At 38.1% G+C, this 19,975-nt stretch overlaps 1 protein-coding gene across 4 annotated transcripts in view; it reads left to right on the top strand.

Moving 5' to 3' along the window:
- The window catches only part of LOC109096297 (chromatin-remodeling ATPase INO80-like), a 39,200-nt gene that overhangs the window by 793 nt on the left and 18,432 nt on the right, over window positions 1–19,975 (top strand). For 2 of the 4 annotated variants that reach the window (XR_006157446.1, XM_042746252.1), the window contains exons 2-27: window positions 1,731–1,790; window positions 1,904–2,078; window positions 2,309–2,469; window positions 2,737–2,804; window positions 3,309–3,455; window positions 3,535–3,655; window positions 3,735–3,937; window positions 4,039–4,092; window positions 4,619–4,822; window positions 4,913–5,108; window positions 5,206–5,273; window positions 5,370–5,579; window positions 6,030–6,110; window positions 6,834–6,929; window positions 7,765–7,824; window positions 8,173–8,315; window positions 9,167–9,251; window positions 9,332–9,449; window positions 10,006–10,091; window positions 10,175–10,342; window positions 10,490–10,623; window positions 11,361–11,428; window positions 11,506–11,599; window positions 11,773–11,968; window positions 15,051–15,191; window positions 17,247–17,472. Coding sequence is in view for 1 of the 4 variants with exons in the window: in XM_042746252.1 (XP_042602186.1) it covers window positions 1,936–2,078; window positions 2,309–2,469; window positions 2,737–2,804; window positions 3,309–3,455; window positions 3,535–3,655; window positions 3,735–3,937; window positions 4,039–4,092; window positions 4,619–4,822; window positions 4,913–5,108; window positions 5,206–5,273; window positions 5,370–5,579; window positions 6,030–6,110; window positions 6,834–6,929; window positions 7,765–7,824; window positions 8,173–8,315; window positions 9,167–9,251; window positions 9,332–9,449; window positions 10,006–10,091; window positions 10,175–10,342; window positions 10,490–10,623; window positions 11,361–11,428; window positions 11,506–11,599; window positions 11,773–11,968; window positions 15,051–15,191; window positions 17,247–17,472 (3,271 nt within the window). In the remaining 3 variants the exon portion in view is untranslated. Of the gene's footprint in view, window positions 1–1,730; window positions 1,791–1,903; window positions 2,079–2,308; window positions 2,470–2,736; window positions 2,805–3,308; window positions 3,456–3,534; window positions 3,656–3,734; window positions 3,938–4,038; window positions 4,093–4,618; window positions 4,823–4,912; window positions 5,109–5,205; window positions 5,274–5,369; window positions 5,580–6,029; window positions 6,111–6,833; window positions 6,930–7,764; window positions 7,825–8,172; window positions 8,316–9,166; window positions 9,252–9,331; window positions 9,450–10,005; window positions 10,092–10,174; window positions 10,343–10,489; window positions 10,624–11,360; window positions 11,429–11,496; window positions 11,600–11,772; window positions 11,969–15,050; window positions 15,192–17,246; window positions 17,473–19,975 lie in introns of all 4 variants that reach the window. The other 2 variants (XR_006157444.1, XR_006157445.1) reach the window with 2 other exon arrangements.

Below are 19,975 nucleotides of genomic sequence, written 5' to 3'. Positions count from 1 at the left end.
CTTTATATAAAAGGTTACGCTCGTATGACTGTATCGTCAGCTGCAACAGAGACATAGTTAGGTTTGTAAATTGCGCTGTCTCGTATGAAGAAAACAAAACTGACGAGTATTTGTCAGTATCACATGAGTCTAGTGATTGTATAATAATAGTTCTCCGGATATTAAAGCCAAATGAGTTGCCAAAATGAGTGACTCATAGGCTAGCCACTGCTCTGTTTGTTATATTGCATCCAGGAAATGGTTAAACGGGACACTAAACACTAGTGGTGGGGATGCTTATGTTTTCAAAAACCTGTGCAAATGCACCAGTGTTATTATTTGAGGTGGAGTATCATGTTTGCTTTAGATTTGCAGTGGGTTGAATTACTACAAACAAGTATAAATCCTTTTCCAGTGGTGCATTTTTAATAAAACATTGCCTATTGCTATATAAATAGTACTTATATTTTGAGGGGTCACCGGTAGTTTTAAAAAGTGGGTGTGAAAAGGACATTCACCCTATTTTCCATTTATAATAGTTAATTAGTTTTCCATTTATCTATTTTATTATTGTTATGTGCATATATTCTTTTCGTTTGTTGTTGTTTTGTTTTTTTTGTCACAATGAAACAGAAGTAGCAACAGATTTTTTTTCTGTATTGTCGACATACCGAGATTGTTGCTACATTTTCTCAACATTAAAGACCCCAGGAAATCACTTGATGCCACAAAAACATGATTTGCTACTTGGTACTAATTAATACAAGTATTTTTGGAGGGTGTGGATATTCTCATTCTAGTGAGCATTTGATTTGAACAAAAATCTTTTGATAAAATGTCAAGTAAATCGTTTGTCTGTTTTTCTGTAATACTTGAATTGTGTAATACTTGTAAGATTTTTTAGTTTTATCAAGCAAGGATGATTAATGTGACTAAAAGTAACAGTAAAGTCCTGTTACAAAGTGCATCTCATTTTACACAAAAATACTAAGAAGCACAACTGTTTTTAATAATTATAATGATAAATGTATCTTGAGCAGGAAATCAGCATATTAGAATGATTTCCGAAGAATCATGTGACACTGAAGATTGGAGTTATGATTCTGAAAATTCAGCTTTGCCATCACAGGAATAAATTACATTGTAAAATCTATTAAATAAAAAACATTTTTTATTTAAAATTGTAATAACATTTCACAGTATTTCTGTACTTTTGATCAAATAAATGCAACCTTGGTTTGCATAAGAGACTTCTTCCAAAAACATATTTTTTCTTTTTTTACTTTAATAAGAAAAAAACTACTTTTCTTGAAATCTTTGAACAGATGCAAATCTAAAAAGTCCAAATATAAGTTCAGGCAAATGCATTCACAAGTTTGTGTCCAGCTGATTGTGAACCTTTATCAGGTTGATTAGCACCTCTGTTGCCCTACAGAGGGCACATCCATCTACAACAATGAAACAAATTCAGTATTACATCTCAGTGTGCTCTCAATAAACCTGTCAGCTGTGTTAATCTCAATCCACTTCATTATCATCCAGCTACTGCCATTATGTCATGTGTATTTTTTAATTTATTTCTCATTTTTATTTGCAATTTGTTATTGTCATTAAGTTCTGAATATTTATTCATATGCAATATTCTTATTCTAAATGTGCAATAAATCTTACAGTGATTGTTTATATAAGAGCAGAAAGGTTCATAAGGAAAAGCAGTAAATAATTCAATATCACATCCTTCTCTGTTTCAGATTAATCATTTCTGGGACACTCAATGTTGAAATTGTGAAATGAAGTTTCGCTCTCCAAAGGTACGGTACTGTTCTTTAACCACAGTTTTATGACCTCGATTCAAAGCATTCAGATGATCTTCATAATCTCATTTAGAGTTAACCCACAAACACTTTCCATATTGTATTTGCAGTGATCGCCCTTTCAGGCTCTTAATCTCTACCTATGGCCTCAGAGCAGGATGGCGTGGGAGACGCCACATGCTCAAAGTTGGCCAAACCACTTCACCTGCAGTACCTTGAGCGATCCCTCCGTCTAGACACGTTTTTAAAGCAGACTGCTGCGGTGTTTAACCAGAACATTTCCAGGTAATCTGTTGTGTAATACTCAAAGGCATACAGGTCCTTTTTGGTCTTTTGTCTTTTGAGTCACTGCACGACTACCATGGCTTTACAAAACCCTTTTTTTTTAATGTTTCTCCATTCCCCATAATTCCAAAAACCAAAAGCTAATTATGTGAAATAATGCATTGCGGCTCGGTTGTAAGGTCTGTGGTGGTTTGTTTATGGTTGTGTTTGTGTGTGCTTCTCTATATCAGCGATGACAGCGATGATGGTTTGAGCGAGGGGTCTTCTCTGGCCCCGTCTAACCCACTGCTGGCAGTGAAAAATGATCACATCAACCCTGAGAATGAGAGCAAGGACTTCTGCAGAGATAGAGAGGCAGAGTGTGGCACTCTCAATGGAGCTGTGCTGCAAGGTACAAGACATAAAAGAAAAAGTAGCCATGACATATAACATAAGAACGTCATTTTCTGTATATATTGCGCAGACCAGATGTCTTGGACTTCTGCTGGCATCTAATGCTGTGGATGTAGTTCATTTTGTCTCATTACTATGATAAAACGAGTAGTATTTGGCTGGTCATGTGATTTCAACATGGCGGCCTTCATTAGTCATTCCACTGTGTATATGATTTTAAACATATTTTTCAAAAGTACTCTTCACCCCAAACTGTCATCCTCAGAATACAAAGCTGACAAGGCCAGTCTGTATAACTTCTCAAAACTGAAGAAAAGCAGGAAATGGCTAAAGGTAATGTATAGATACAACACTACAGTAATTCTGCGAAAAGCTTTATCTAAATCCAATCCCTGCTTTAAAGAAACCTGTTTCTGCCTCGAGAGTAAAAAATAAAACCAGTAATTGCGATATAATATATATAATATATAAGTAAATAAAGGCACTTTGCAAAATATAAACTAACAGTTACAAGAAATATAGTCACAGTTGTGATATGAAAAGTCAAAATTGTGACAGTACTAGTGAGAGTAAAGTCGCAATTAAAAGAAGTACACTCACAATATTGAGATATGTACTCTAAGAGGACATGGAGAAAGAATTGTTGCAGTTATGACAAAATGCAAATAAACTGCAGTAATAAGATACGAAATTACAGTTGTTTTTGCTCTGAAGAGGAAACAGGTTTCCATACTACTATTCGAACTGGCAAAAAAAGTCTTTCGTTGTCAGTTGTGCCTGTCCTATATATCTGTGTCTAAGCATTCTGATGTTTAGGAGATTGTTTGTGAATTTCAGGGCATCCTGCTGAGTGATGAAACCACAGATTCCGATAGCGACTCGGATGATTCTGACTTCACAATGTCACGAGAAGAGCTCCAGGACATGCTGCGCCTGCACAAGTTCACCAAACTCCACCAGAGCAAGTTCCACTCTGACAGAGAGGTACCACACGCTTGCTGAGTCTGAGTCCTGCATTAATAGCTTCATGGAAACAGTTGGTAATGTGTGTTTGTGTTCACAGCTGCAGAACTATCAACACTACAGCACAGGCCTCCTGTCCACTCACGACCCATTCTACGAGCAGCAGCGCCACCTACTGGGCCTCAAGAAAAAGAAAATCAAGGAAGAGAAGAAATGTAAGGGTAAGCCTACAGAACAAAAGAGGATGACAGTAGCTTTTTTCTGCACATTTGAATACTCATCCTTCTTCTGTTTTCATAGCCAAGTTAAAAAAGATGAAAAAGAAGAAGAAACGAGGAGAGGAGTTCTCCATGGAGCGACGGCCGCACGTTACTAAAACCTTTGCCAAGTTTTCTCATGATGCACCTCTTCCCATGATCAAAAAGAAGCACTTAACCATCGAGCAGCTCAATGCTCGTAGACGAAAGGTCTGGCTCACGATTGCCAAAAAAGAAATCCCAAAGGTACAATCTTTTTTCTTTGAATCCCATTGAGATTTGTGACATGCACAATATCTATTTCTTCTGTTCCCGCTTTAATCTATGTTTTCATTGTCTCATTTCAGGCGTTTAAACAGAAAGTCTCAGCAAGGAACTTTGTTTTATCCAATGCCAGAAAGGTAAGAGATTTTTTTTTTTTTACATAACCTACCACTGGGGTTTGAAAGAAGTCTCTCATGCTCACCAAGGCTGCATTTATTTGGGAAAAAAAGTAAAATAATATTTTGAAATTGTATTTTTATATTTTGATGGCAAAGCCATATTATCAGCAGTCTTCAGTGTCACATGATCCTTCAAAAATCATTCTTGTATGCTAATTTGGTGCTCTAGAAACATTTCTAATCATCAGTGTTGAAAACAGTTGTTGTAATTAATATTTTTGAAAAAATGTAAATATTTTTCAGTATTATTTATTGAATATAAACTTATAAGATATATAAAATATATAAAGTATAAAAATAATTTATTTGAAATCTTTTGTAACGTTATAAACGTCTTTACTAACACTTTTGATCAATTAAATGCATCCCTGCTGAATAAAAGAATAAAAATCTTACTGACCCTAAACATTTGAATGTCACAAGTCAATATTCTGAGACAACACTGAAGATCTGGTATTAAAAATGCATGTGTACACTTGTCCAGTTGGCCCACCAGTGTATGCGTGAAGTCCGGAGGGCTGCGATCCAAGCGCAGAAGAACTGCAAAGAGACTTTGCCGCGAGCACGCCGCCTCACCAAAGAAATGCTGCTTTACTGGAAGAAGTACGATAAGGTGGAGAAGGAGCACCGCAAACGTGCTGAGAAAGAGGCTCTTGAGCAACGCAAACTGGATGAGGAGATGCGGGAGGTATCAATAAATATGCACTAGAAATTATATTTAGCTGAGAATCACTTCCTAAATCATTTTCCTGACAGTTCTTCCTGTGTGTCCTATCAGGCTAAGCGTCAGCAGAGGAAGCTTAACTTCCTGATCACCCAGACAGAGCTGTATGCTCACTTCATGGGGGGGAAGCAGAACGCTGGGGGAGACGGCACACAGGAGGACATCCTACGCAAGCTTGAGGACAACACCTCCCAACGGCAGATCAACATCGGTGGAGGGGTCATGGTCAATGTTGGCCAGGAAGACTATGGTAAGATCTTTTTCTTACCCACCTTGATAGATCTTATCAAAATGCGTATAAAAATCATGTGCATTTTTGAGTCAAATTTCATGCTGTCCTTTTGCAGATAGTGAATATTACAAGTCTCAGGCCCTTAAAAATGCAAAAGAGGCATACCAGATTCACCAGGCCAGAGTAAGTGTATTTTATACATTTGATTTGCATCGTACATGTCTATATGAATGAATCTCTGGTGGAAATTATTACATTGTCCCTCTTTTTGTTGTATAGACTAGGTTGTTTGATGAGGAAGCAAAGGACAGTCGCAGTGCCTCTCTGCATGCGGCTAGCGTGTCTGGCTCTGGCTTCGGCGAGAGCTACAGTTTATCAAACCCATCTATTCAAGCAGGTGAAGACATCCCCCAGCCCACCATCTTCAATGGGAAACTTAAAGGCTACCAGCTCAAAGGCATGAACTGGCTGGCCAATCTTTATGAACAGGTGATTTTTGATGTTCTCTTATGTTTATTTCTATATACATAAGCATTCAAAAGTTTGGCTCAGTAGTATTTTTTTTTTTTAATTAAAGGAATTGATAACAAAGATGCATCAAATTGATCAAAGGTGACAGTAAACACATTAACAATGTTGGAAACGCTTTCTTTTGAACTTTCTAATCATCAGAGAATCCTGAAAAATTATACATCATAAATGTATTGTTTATGCAGCATGAGTGTTTTCAACATTGATAATATAAAAGAAATGTCTCTTGACTAAATCAGCATATTAGAATGTTTTCTGAAGGATCATGTGACATTGCAGACTGTCAATGCCATCACAGGAATCAAGTATATTAAAATAGAAAATGTTTAATTTAAATTGTAATTATATTTCACAATATTACTGTTGTTACAGTGTTTTTTGATCAGCCTTGGTTTATGTCTCTTATAGGGTATTAATGGCATTCTGGCAGATGAGATGGGGCTTGGAAAGACGGTTCAGTGTATCGCTTTACTGGCTCATCTGGCCGAGGTAAGGACTGATGTTCCAAGCTTTCTGAAGACATGCAGCAGCTTTGTTTGAGGAACAGACACTGAAAATCTTGGCATTCACTCTAACTTTTCATAATACTATTTTAGTATTATTAATACATTTACAGAGTTCCATAAATAACAAATAGTAATACTACTATTACGACTACTACTACTAATAAAAAAATCTAAATTTTAGTTTTCTCAGAGCATTTTAAAGCAAATACATGTATATGCTCTCTCCATCCATATTGTCTTCAAGCCAACTGATTTCACTTGAAAGATACTGTATTTCCCAATCTCCAGGCTCTCAGGTCAAAAATCTGGAAAAGGTTTATTTTTTGGGAATAAGACACCAGCATTTTAAAAGAAAACATTTGACCATTCTGCTTTCCAGTGCTATCATATTCTTTTCTCCCAAACAAACCCCTGACACGACAAATCAGTTTTTTGGCATCAGCGTGAACCCTCCAGCTGTCTCCGCTGCTCTCCGTGACTTCCAGGGCTTGCGAAAAGAGGAGGATACAGAGTTTTGGTATTTGATATGAAAGTGTAGCGCCGTGGGCCCATAGGAAGCCATGGTAGCATGTTACCTCGTTCTTCAGTTGTTTCCTGTTTTGACCCCTCTCTCCTCTCTCTTTCTTTCCCACCATCTCCACCCCCTTCCCCCTCCGCTGTCTGCACCTGTTTGGCTTATTTTGTGTTCGTGTGCTCTATCTGACAGAGGGAAAACATCTGGGGACCCTTCTTGATCATCTCCCCAGCCTCAACACTCAACAACTGGCATCAGGAGTTCTCACGCTTTGTCCCCAAATTCAAGGTGAGTGTGACAGCTGTGCAGGGAAACACCTGCAGCCGTGGAATCCTTTTTACTGCTCTCTCTTTCAGTGGCCCTCACTTATCAAATGTTTTATAAACCCATTGAACTACGTCTATTTTCAGAACAATGGAAAATGTGTTTTTTCTTAGCCTTTGCATATTTTTGCTGTAAGGAAACGCATGACAGATTACTGCACTTCTGATCTGATTTTTGAAATCCTTAGGGGGCAGTGTTGTATCATTTATAGCGTGTTCCACTAATATCAGCAACCTAAATATTCACTTCCCGCCAGTCAGACTAAATCTCACAAATCATCTGTGTCTGAAATCCCAGCCAGAAAAACTTTAGGAATATTGGAGGGCTGAGCAATAATTATTTCTTTCTGTTGGCCTGGTAAGGCCAGTAGTTTGGATTTATACTTGTCCTGCTAATGTTTTTACTGGCCCTGCCACAATTTATTTTTAGCAACATATTTTTGTGTGTCAGAAGGAAATATGTTTTTCATGAAACACTAGTTTTCTTTATATTAAAAACAAGATACAAAAAGTAATTTATTATATTTTTAATTTGTGTAATAACTGGAACTTATAGAAATATAATGATAAATTCAAACACATACTTTCACGTTCTCATTCTTTTCTGGGTGAATCAGTCTATCCTTCTTGTAGAGCCCTAAATAATTCATGTAATACACCTTGTAATTAAGATTATGGAAAGTATATACATATATTTTAAAGTTTTTATTTTTTATTTTAAGTTTTACGATTCATCAGGCTAAGACAAATTTTAAATAATATTTCTTATGATTGCAATTTTGTCTCATTCTGTCTTGCAGGTGTTACCATACTGGGGGAATCCTCACGATCGTAAAGTTATTAGAAAATTTTGGAGCCAGGTAAACATTTCATAAGAATATTGCTCTATACTGGGGGAATCCTCAGGATCATAAAGGTAATAGAAAATGTTGGAGCCAGGTAAACATTTTATAAGAATATTGCTCTGAAACATAGGTCTTCAAGCCTGCTCCTGGGGACCCACTGTCCTGCAGAGTTCAGTTCCAACCCTATTCAAACACACCTGAACCAGCGAATCAAGGTCTTCAGGATCACTTGAAAAGTCACAGGCCAGGACTTTGCAGGACAGTGGGTCCCCAGGAGCAGGGTTGAAGATCTATGCTCTAAAATGTAAGATAAATTGAAATCTACTACTTGAACTATATTTAATCCTTTTTTGGCTTCTGTAGAAAACTCTGTATACCCAGAATGCACCGTTTCATGTGGTCATCACCAGTTATCAACTGGTAGTACAGGATGTAAAGTATTTCCAGAGGGTGAAATGGCAGTATATGGTTCTGGACGAGGCCCAGGCACTGAAAAGCAGCACCAGGTAAAAGCACTCGATTAGTACTTTTAACATTTAAAATAGCAGTTTTTCAAATGTTTACTTTACACACACATACACTATTTGTATACATGTAGCACTATATGTAAATCATTTTTGGAATAACAAGATGATTGAATGCAAAGCATATGGGATTATTACATACAAACAAATCTTAAAAAAATACACAAAATGAAATAAGCATAAAAAAAACTAAAAATACATATAATTTTAATACAGTTCCATATACAAACAGAATTTTACCCATTAAAGCATAAAACTTAAAAATCTTAAAAAGTATCGGTAGTTAATCACTGTATTTTCTTGCAAATATAGCTCCAAAGTCTGGTTGTCTCACTGATATGAATCCTAAGTTGAACCTTTCAACAAAGGAAAAAGAACTTATAAAAAGCTCCATATGGTCCAGGGAGTCTCCAGTATGGGTGCATTTCAGATTTTCCATGTCCCCATCCTCACAGTCAATTCAGTGACACTATGTCTGGACTGGAACCCTTCAGAGAATGAGGGCCTCTCGAGCTCTGAGTGTGAGTTTGTGCCTCTCTGGAGATGACAGCACATGTGCCAGCAGCTTCTGTTGTGGTGGAACATGATTTATTGCCCAATCAGAGTCTCAACAGGCAGTCAGAGTGGCTTTCATGAGCTCTTAAGTCTCTAAAGTCCCCATGATCAATGAAAGACTCAACCGAGTCTGAGAAGTGAGCTCTGAAGAAAACACCTATAGGATTCAGAGTTCAGTATTGAGAGTTGATGTCATGTCGAGATTTGTATCCTCCGTTAACCTCAGCTTGCTGCTTGCTTGGGAGGTCTTAATAGCTGTGTCTGGGTGTTCTTGGCAGTGTCCGATGGAAGATTCTCCTTCAGTTCCAGTGCAGGAACCGCCTTCTGCTAACAGGGACGCCAATCCAGAACACAATGGCAGAAGTGAGTGTAATCATGCGAGACCTTGTTTGAGAGTCCACGTGTGCGAGTGAAAAACCTGACGTTGTTGTTCTTCCTCTCAGTTATGGGCCCTGCTTCATTTCATCATGCCGACTTTATTTGACTCTCATGAGGAGTTCAACGAGTGGTTCTCCAAGGACATCGAGAGTCATGCTGAAAACAAATCTGCTATTGATGAAAGTCAGTCAACCCTTGCGTTTATTTCTTTTAAGTTGTTGTTTACTGCTCATTTGATCTCCAAGTAGGATACAATATGTGTTAGGGTGGAACAATGTAGTCAAATAAATTATTTAAAAAAAGTTTGTCAAGACAAATATGGATGTTGATGTGGGAAAGACAGGATAGAAAGTCTGAAGTAGATTAAAATGCTTAAAGTTTAAAGGTTTTCAGTTTGAAGTAGTTTTAAAAGTCATCCTCATCTGTTCTTCATCTAGTCTATCATCATTTTGCTAGCATATTTTAGTATGTTGTTAGGCTTTGCTTGTATGTTTTAGAGTTTAGCAAGCCTGTCCTCAGCTAGTTGTTAGGTTTTGCTACTGAGGAGTTCAAATCAAAGAACAGTTTGAGAAAGCCAACATAATTAATTTATTCTATATTATTTGGGATTTCAGCCACAATATAATTTAATAACATGTAATATTAAAACTGCAGCACTCACACTGAGCAAGCAAAGCCTTCGTGTTTTGCTCATGTTCTTCTGTCACTTGACATGATTTACCGTGGTTTACCCTTTCAGACCAACTTTCCAGACTGCACATGATCCTAAAACCCTTTATGCTGCGCAGAATAAAGAAGGATGTGGAGAACGAGCTCTCTGACAAGGTAATGTCTTATAGCCTCTCAGTCTAAATTATGGTTTCATACCTAAAATGTCTATGTGTCTAATATTTATTTATGCATCTCAGATTGAAATCCTGACGTACTGCCAGCTGACCAGCAGACAGCGGCTGCTCTACCAGGCTCTAAAGAACAAGATCTCCATCGAGGACCTGCTGCAGTCGTCAATGGGCACGGCCCAGCAGGCCCACAGCACCACCAGCAGCCTCATGAACCTGGTCATGCAGTTCAGGAAGGTGAGGCCGGGTTTGACAGCTTTAAAGGGATAGTCACCCAAAAATGAAAATTTGGTTTGAAACCACAACAGGGTGACCTTTTAAACTCTCACTGTGTATATAGTGAAGAGTTGCTGTATTTAAAACATGTTTTTCTCAACTTTAAAAGTTTGTAACCACCCAGACTTATTTGAGCGTCAGGAGATTCGTTCGCCTTTCCACATGTCCCTGAAGCCCTTCATCATGTCCAAATTTCTGTTCCGACATGCCATCCTCCACACGTCTGACAATGGAAAGACCAAGTGAGTTGATCTGAATGTAGCTCCCAGGTTTACTGTACCTTCTTTAAGGCCTGTTCACACCAAGGATGATAACTATAACGTTAACCGCTCTAATTCTGTAGCGGTCCCTGCTAGAAATTTTATAATGGGCCGTGGTCGGATCTTCCATCAGGACAATGATTCAAAAAAACATCAAAATCAAAACAAAAATGGGCTTCTGCCATGGCAAACCCAGTTCCCTTACCTGAACCCAATAGAAAATGAATGGGGTGAACTGAAGAGGAGAAGCACTAACATGGGTCTGGAGAGATTCTGTATGAAGGAATGGTCTCTGATCTCTTGTCAGGTGTTTTCCAATCTCATCAGGCATTACAGGTGAAGACTCAGAGCTGATATCTTGTTTAAAGGAGGTTGCAAAAAGTATTGAATAAAAAGGTATGATTAATTGTGGCCAATGTGTATTAGATAAAAACATTTATTTCATAATGAGATTTTCCCCTCCATTTCAAATTGTTATTCCAATGAAGATTTATTTTCACAGTCTACTTTGATCATCTTTACCATAGGTATGAATGGATTTGACTGTTTTTTTTATATAGTTCTTTTATATAGTTATTTATAGTTCTTGTTACAGTTCTTTGTGAACAAACCTTTAGGGTGATGCTTAACCAGTGGTGTGGCATTGTTGATTCCATCAAAATGTTATACAACATTTTTTTTTTTTAAATCATTGTTTTATTTATTCTCTCACTTCTCAGGCTGAAGCAGACTTTGCTCTCTCCGTTCTCTGCTCAACACATTCAACAGTCCTTGTTTCACCGAAAAAGTAAGTCTCTTATTCAACAATTATATTTTGATTTTGTAAACGTTTCTAATTTCTGATCATGTGCTCAACTGATACAGCTGTCGATGAAGGCAGCAGCTATTCTTTCCTGCGTTTCATCGATGTGTCTCCTGCTGAGATGTCCAACATCATGCTTCAGGGGACTCTAGTGAGGTAAGACAGTTCACTTAATATATCAATAAGAATCGAATTATTGCCACACTTGAGATGCATAACTGAGTGCATTAAGGTGAGATTTGGGTGTATTTCAGCATATTCATTGTTTCCTATGGCAAGCAAAAGCAACTTAAGAGCTGTTTAGATTATAAAATCTCCTCTTTTCTCAGGTGGTTAGCCCTATATCTGTCCTTCAAATCGGCCCACCGGCTCCACCACAGCCGTATGTGGGATGAAGAGGTGCAGGAGAACGAGGCTAAAGGGAGAGCCCGGTTAGGCAAGCTGTTTCTTTCACACAGAGATCTCATCCTGTGGCTTAACCGGCCAACATCTTACCCGAATGTCCACAGGAGTCCTATTCTACAGGTGAGCTCTGTCGTTCTTTTTCTTGATTTGTCATATGACAGTATATTTACTAGTTGCCTAAATCCCCATTTGTTAGTGGTTCTCAGACCTTTTGAAGGCCACACTTTGTCCACGACTATTCAACAGCCCTTCAACCTAAGATGATAGACCTCCATTTGTTTGATCTGTGTGAACCTCCCTTAGACTTCTCATTATTGGCATATGATCTCATTGAAAGGTACATTCAAAAATAATAAGTACTGGTTATTTCTCAGGCATAACTCAAAAGACACGGTGGAACAGACTTGCTTCTAGATGTCTAGTTAGCATGCTTGAACAAAACTGAAAATCTTCCAAAGATTTGATTGCACAAATTTTGGCATATTTTTTCTCATCATATTTCTTGCATCCACCGTTATGGAGTTCATGTATAAGTGCACAGATCTACTCTTGCTTTGGGTTACCCCACCGAACCAGATTAAATGACCCTCATCTTTCATTGGCGGCAAAGGCTCGTATTTCGTTGTGGAAACCTATTTCTGCTCTCCCACGAAACTCTCCAGTGTTGCTGTATATCAAATGCTGATGGGAATATCTAAGGTCCAAACTGATTAGCGGGGAAAGTAAAGACCATAGAGGAAGTGATGCTGGATGTCCCAGTCCAGAAGCTACAGTGTCGTCCCCTGGAGGCCAAACAGCATCAAGGGTTAACCTGCAGTTTGGCACGCTGGCGTGCGTTCAGGCTACGGTCAGGGAAAGCTGTGTTCAGAAGGTGCTGACTAAAGTGTAATATTATCCACTTCCCACTACGGTTTTTATACCACACAAGCGTCTCCTAGCTCCACTGGGGCATGGATGAGGAACACGACACCACAACAGTCAGCTCCCCGTGTGGACTGGCCCATATCGAGCACTCAGAGGCCTGCAGTTAGACTTGTAAAGAACCTTAAACTATACAAACTAGTGACAAAAGTGAAAGCACCTGCCTTTCTCAACTATTTCAGATCTCCCCCCGACACAATTTGGAGCAGTTCAGTTTTCTCCAAACATTGCAACATATTGCGATTTTGAGTTGTAAACCAAGATACTCTGCAAAACTGATTCCCAGTCTAAATTTAAGCTGGCAGTGTGTGATTTGTGAGTAATCACGTATTGCTCAAGTCCAGAGCTGAATGTGAACCGAGGGATCCTCCTCTCTGTGCAGATGTAGCCGATCTGTGTGTTGTTGTGTTTGTGGATCTGGATGGCTCTGGATGCTGGATCGTCTTGATGCCTCATCTGTGTTTGTACGGTCACTCTCACTGACGTCCTGGCTAGAGTTTCAAGCCTGTGCTTTATGAAACGAGACACTAGCACTCCTGCTGACACTGCCCTACAGCACATTTCTTTCTTTCTTTCTTTGTAATCATCTTTGTCCATTTTCATTCTTTCATTCTTTTGCTTTTCTTCTTTCTCTTTCGTATTTTGTTTTTCCTATTTTCCTTTCTTGCTTGCTTTTTCTTTTTTCTTTTGTTGGTTCATTTATTCTTTTTTGAGGGGGCTTTTATGTTCTTTTATTTTATTATCGCTGTTTATTTGTTCTTTCACACTCCCTCTTTTTTTCCAATTGTTTCGTCTTGACTATATTTCTGTTTTTTTATTCTTTCCTGCACTCTTCTATTCTTTCATTTATGCTCTTTTTCCATTCCTTCATTCTTTTAGTTATTGCTGTCATTTAAATTTTAACCCAATTTTCCTTTTTTTCTTTCTTTGTTTCTTTCTTTGTTTCTTTCTTTCTTTCTTTCTTTCTTTATTTCTTTATTTCTTTTATTTTATTATTGCTGTTTATTTGTTCTTTCATTTTTGCTTTCCTGTCATTTATTAATTTATTTCTGCTTTTTTTATTTATGATTTTAAATTTTCTTGCTTTTTAGCATTTTGTTTTACTTGTACTTACTTTTTGCTTCTTTTATTTTTTCCCCTATTTTTCTTGACTTTATTTTTATTCCTCTGTTCATTTTTTTCCTGCACTCTTCCATTCTTTCATTTCTGCTCCCTTTTTCCATTCCTTCATTCTTTTAGTTATTGCTGTCGTTTTGCTTGCTTTTGCTTTTTTAAACTTTTCTTTCTTTCTCACTTTCTCTGTTGATCTTTCTTTCTTTCTCTGTTTTTCATTTTTGTTTTTCATTCTTGTATTGATTTTTGGCTTGCTTATTATTCTTTCTTTTAATTTTTTTTAAATTATTAATTTTTCTTGGCTTTTTTGTCCTTTCATTTTGTTGTTGTTTAATTGTTCTTTCATTCTCCCTCTTTTTGTTCTTTCATTTTTGCTTACCTGCCATTTAGTAATTTGTTTTTTTCTTACCTTTTTGCATTTTTTTCACTCATGCTTGTTTTTTATCCCCTATTGTTCCATCTTGACTTTATTTTTGTTACTCTGTGCTTTTTTTGTTTTTTGCACTCTTCCATTCTTTAATTTCTGCCCTCTTTTTCCATTCCTTTTTTCTTTTAGTTATTGCTGTTGTTTTGCTTGCATTTTTTTTTTAATTTCCTTTCTTTCTCACTCCTTTTTTCTTGGATTTTATTTATTTTTTTCTTAAATTTTCACTCTCATTTTTTTCTCACTTTCTCTCTTTTCTTTCTTTCTCTCTCATCACATGTCTTTCACACATCATCCATCATTAGCTCACAGCCTCGTCTAAATGAAGTTGACATGTCTGTTTATTCTTGTCAGTTTAGTGGATGCAGACAGGAAACAGGCAGATATATAGGCTGGTCTTTATGATTCATGTGGGTCATTAGAGCTGTAGTTTTGACCGTGACCCCGTCTGGACGTCTGTTACCAATGTGGTCTCATTTAGAGTATCATTTCTGCTCAGTGTGACCCCTTGACTCGTGACAAATGGAGCCCATGAGATGGGAGTTGGGTTTACATTAGATTAGGAGGAACTCGTTGTAGAGAGTAGTGAGATCACTAGGAGGTGCTGCAGGCCCATGTAATCCTATTTGACAAATTCACACTTCGTGCAGAAAAATGGCCATCCTCACGTGTTGACATTTTGACAGTATGTGATTTAGTAGGGTGTAATATGCTATACTGACTTTCTTTTTTTCTTTCCTGCAGGACTTGGTGTTCACGTCCACAGGGTCTTCGCTGATCTGTCACACTGATGTGGTCATCCACAGCAGACTCTCATCCACTCAAACCTTCAGACCGTGCCAGGCTACCCAACCACCCAAGTTTTTACTCACCGTCACACCCAGGGTGAGAAACACACAGCCTTTCCCTCCAAAAACATCTAAGTTGACCATATTGCTTGCCAAAATTTTCACTCAGTTTAGCGAATGAAATAAATCCAGATTTCTATATGTAGTAACTCTGTTTCAGTATCCAGTAACGGTTTGGCAAAATTCTGCTGAGGGTGGTCAGATGCTGACAGGGATATCCCGCTGTCTCAGAAACAAACTAGTTATCCAAAATGAAAGACTTGTTCTCTGTGTGGCCCTCAGTACAAGCCTGGTTTATTTATCCTGTTTGACCCCCTGACAGATCTTCTGCTCAGCTGATCATGACCTCGGTGGAGAGTAACCAAACAACACAAGCCCACCAGTGAGAAATCAGAGGTCTTGGTTAAGGGCTGCTTCTCTGGCTGTGAATACACAGCCCATCAAAAACCACACCGCAATTTGGGATACTTGCAAACTTAGGGATATTATCGAGATATTGTGAATTCACATGTTTGGTACTAAAGGAAACATGATAGTTGAGACTGACAGCATTATTTGCTCATTATTTGCTTCAAGATCAACATTCCTATCAAAAAATTCTAGCCAAACTATCTGAGTGGGTTTCAGATCTTTTTAGATTGAAAAAGAAAATCTCAAAACAATTACATATTCATTATCCTTAGTCTTACTACTATCTTTATCTTCTTCTTCTTATTATTATTTTTTTGTAATTATAATTTTATTTATACAATAATATTATAATTTGTGTTTACATATTTTTATTAGATTTTATAGTAAAGTAATTATTATTTATATAAATAGTAATGTCCTTCTTATGTGAACTTATTTGTCTTATAATTACATGTAATGTAATGAAATAATTATTTAAATATATTTTATAGTATTTTATAGAACTAATAATGTTTTAATTATTCTATATTCTTAGTCTGCTTATTTAATTATAATATTATAATTTTGTTTTATTCACTCAGTTTTCTATCTTGTTTTCCCAGTTTGAAACTCCAAGTTTGCTCTTTTTCTAACCCTAACAATGACCCACCTTTTAAACCTGAGATGATTTGATCTTTTATCAAATGCCAGTTTGATCAGAATCTTTTTCAAGCCTGTAAGCCTAACCGTAACCCTAAACCTAATCTAAAAAATCTGATTGGTAGATAGGAAGGTTGTTTCAGATCCAGCAAAAGACGGTGAGCCAGGAAAACTTCCTACTTAAGCTAGTCAAGATATTAATCTTTTATACGTGACCAGTGGGGTTGTACTGAATCATATCCACAACGTTAATGGTTCAGTCGTGTATGAGAAACTGTTCTTTTCCCTCCAACATCTGCTGTTAACTTGGCTAATGTGAGGCTATCTCTGTGTTCTCCCAGCCCAGAGAGTCGGGATTGTGTCTGGCCTCATGGGTGCGATGTGAGAACTGGCACCGCATTGGCACTGGCCCCTAGGCACCAGGGGCATATTGGCACTGTGGGAAAGTGATAAGATAGATTAGTCGCCTTTTTTCTCTTTATTCATGAGGGACTCTTGACCCTGTTGGCTTTTTATGGCCACATCTGCGTGTTCGCGCTCCTATTGGTCAGCTGTTCGCTACAAAACTGGAAGCCTGGCCAAAGCTGAGCTGTTTTTCATCAGAGATAAGAATGAAAGGAAGATAATATCATCCGCTTGTCAGCACGCCATAAAATTCTTCATAAAGCTGAAAGAGGGATAAAGCGAGAGGGAGAGAAAAGAAATGGCCAGTGGAAGGGGTTGTGAGCGGTGTGAATCACTACAGGAAATGGTCATCTGTTACTCAAAGGCCTGTTAGCGCTGTTAGCACCGCTGACCTCTGCCACGCTTTCCTGCCAGAGCGGCGGGGTTCGGACAAAATGTCAGAAAGACAGGGTTGTGTGTGTGCAAGTTCGACAACTGGAAATGATTGTTCTCCCCCCTTAAGCTCCAATTTGTTTGGTGTTTCTTAGCGATAAAAAGACTGAATAGGGGAAAAGATGGCAATTATCTGAAGGAAAGACACTTTGATAGTGTAAACAGCCTCGGAGGTGTTGACTAAGGGATTTTCTTCTTTCCCTAGGTGACTTCAGTTCCCATGGAACGCTACTGTGTGGATCGCAGCGCTGAGTATGAATGGAGGTTAATACGAGATGGAGGGAGTCTCATTGCCAAGCAGTGCTTCCTGTACGGATCCCCCGAGCTGGCTTGTGCCTGGGCTCAACGTTCTCAGGCCTTCCTCCCTCAGAGCTCAGGGGGCATCATGGCCCTGCAGCAAAGACACGGCTGGTCCTTCATAAGGATCCCAGGTAGGTGAAATCCTGGGTGGGAGATAGCGTGCGTGCATGCGTGTTTGTTTATGTTTGCTCGTGTGTAAAAGCGGTCGAGAGGTACTTCATTTTTCCAAGACATTTGTATCCGGCTATTGTCCTTGCAAAGACATTTTTATTTAAGACAAAGGACTTTCTCACGTTCATTGGTTTGTTCATAAAGGTTTCGAATGTCTCGAGAGGAAGTCTAAATTTTATTGAAATTTATAATGCCCTCAGAAGCGACAACTCCCTCCTTTAGACCAAACACAAACTAGAGAACTGTGTCTCAGCTCCTTATGGCAAGCCTTCAGGCCCTGAGGGACACCATGGCACCGCTGTGCTCTGGGGCCAAAGTGCATTTCAATCAAAGAAAAAAAACGAGATGGAGACCCATGGGAGAGTGCTGGAGGTCATGGAATAGGCCATGTCTGAGGGCCGGTGCACCTCAGTCACGGTCACTGTTTTGGCACCAATGCACAGCCATTTGTCACATGTATAGCATGGCAGTGCGATAGGAGTAGTGCCAAGCGATACTTAAGACTTCATTTGCAGATAACACTGATTTTTGCATCAGCCGGTTGTGTGATTTGCGCGTAGGCGTGTGTTTGTGTGCGCGTTCCAGTGTAATTGCTGGGAGCAGACTGGGGAAGAGAAAGAGGTCTGGGAGTGCTTGTGAAGTTGGGAGGGGGGACAAAGCAAGGAAGTTGGACTATTGGACATTGTTTTTGAACAGCGTTAGGTAAGTGCTTTGAATGTTTATGTGTGTGTATCACTGTGAATGTTCATTCACAGGCTTAAGGTGTTTCAGAGCTCACTTTTCCCATTTTCTCAGAGTCATACTGTACCCAGGGAAGGAAATGACACAAGACTGGGTAAGAGTCATTGAAGTATGCTGGTGGTCCCACCACTGGCTCATGCAATTGAAAGCCTACATCTACATATAGAGGCTGATGGAGGATTTATGAGCTACAACTGGATACTGTGTTGGACAATTAAATAATCATAGGGTAATACATAGGATAATATATATATATATATATATATATATAAATGTTAATGTGTTATCCTTGTTAGTGGGGAAAAAACTTTTAATATATATCAAAATCAGATCGTGGCTGTATTTGTAAATCTGTAACTTAAGATGCACATAAAAAAAATTACATATAAATAAGTTATATAGATCAGGTGTTCATAAATGGGGGGGGTCACAAATAATTGAAAATGAGCTTAAAGTAAATGAATAAACATCAGATTAAAATAAATGAGAAAAATATGAGTGAATAAATAAATACAGTACTATAACAGTATAGCATTATAATGAATAGAAAGAAATATAATAGACACATACTTTAGGCATATTTATTAATTTTTCAAAGTGTACGTTGGGTGTTTACAAGAAACTATAGAAATGCCTTTTAAATTTTAGGATTTGAGTTTTAAGGATTTGATGATGATAAAGATTGAAAACACTTGATTGCATGAATTATATCATTACATATATTTTTGAGTTGTATAATAAAATCAAATAAAAGTTAGGACGATTAGATTATCATTTCATATATTTAATTAAGAATAGGAATAGTAGAAGTTTATATATTTTTATTTCTATCTTAGTTATAGAGTTATGGATACATTTATATATGAGACAACCATTAAACAAATGTGAACATGTTCAACTCTGCCCTTTTCATAGTGCAAAAACATTTACTGTGTTTACTGTATCACACACACATTTAGCAAGATTTAACCTGATGCATTTTTTGGGGGGGCTGTCAACATTGGTGTGGCCGCCCATCGAATGGTTTGCACACATGAAAGTGTTCGTGTACTAACTGCTGTACCTTTCGTGCCACACTAATTGGGGGGCAGGCCACAGGAGGACAGGCTTTCTCTTACAATAGGTCTGCACATTATTGTAATGCGACTGCTGCTTTGAGCTGTTGTTTTGAGGGAGAGAGAGTGAGAATGCTGCAGAGCTCAGCTCACAGACAGCCTGTGGGAAACTCTGCTTTCCCTTCCTGTTCTTTCAAAGAATCTCTGCACTCCAGCAAAATGGCCGGAAATATTCCTGGCCTTTTTGATTTGGGGCCCAAACAACAGTGACTGCATAATTGTTTGTGATCTGCTCCCTTGCCCCGCCTTTCTGACTGTGAAAAACAGCTAGACTTCACCAAGGTGTTTGGAAATATTATCCATGTTTGTATATTAGAAAGTAATATGTATATTGTTTAAAAAAAAAAAAAAAGAGTATAATCACGCTAATGTATCAAACATTGAATAGAATAGTGTTACATTTTAATCTAATTATTCTTTTACGTACTACTACTTACTAATTACTATACTTCTACGGTTTTTCTTTTGGTCTGAAGCTACATTTATTTGCTTGTAGTAGGACACATTATGGGAATATGGCCAGGAACAGACTCGAACCCTGATTTCCCATGAGCTCCACTGTGCAATTTGTTCTCAAGACCACCGCTTATTTTGCTTTTGCAGGTCA

Source organism: Cyprinus carpio, chromosome B20, assembly GCF_018340385.1.
Source record: "Cyprinus carpio isolate SPL01 chromosome B20, ASM1834038v1, whole genome shotgun sequence".
Taxonomy (NCBI): domain Eukaryota; kingdom Metazoa; phylum Chordata; class Actinopteri; order Cypriniformes; family Cyprinidae; genus Cyprinus; species Cyprinus carpio.
The sequence above is the reverse complement of the archived record's forward strand: the minus strand, read 5'-3'. Positions and strand labels throughout refer to the sequence as shown.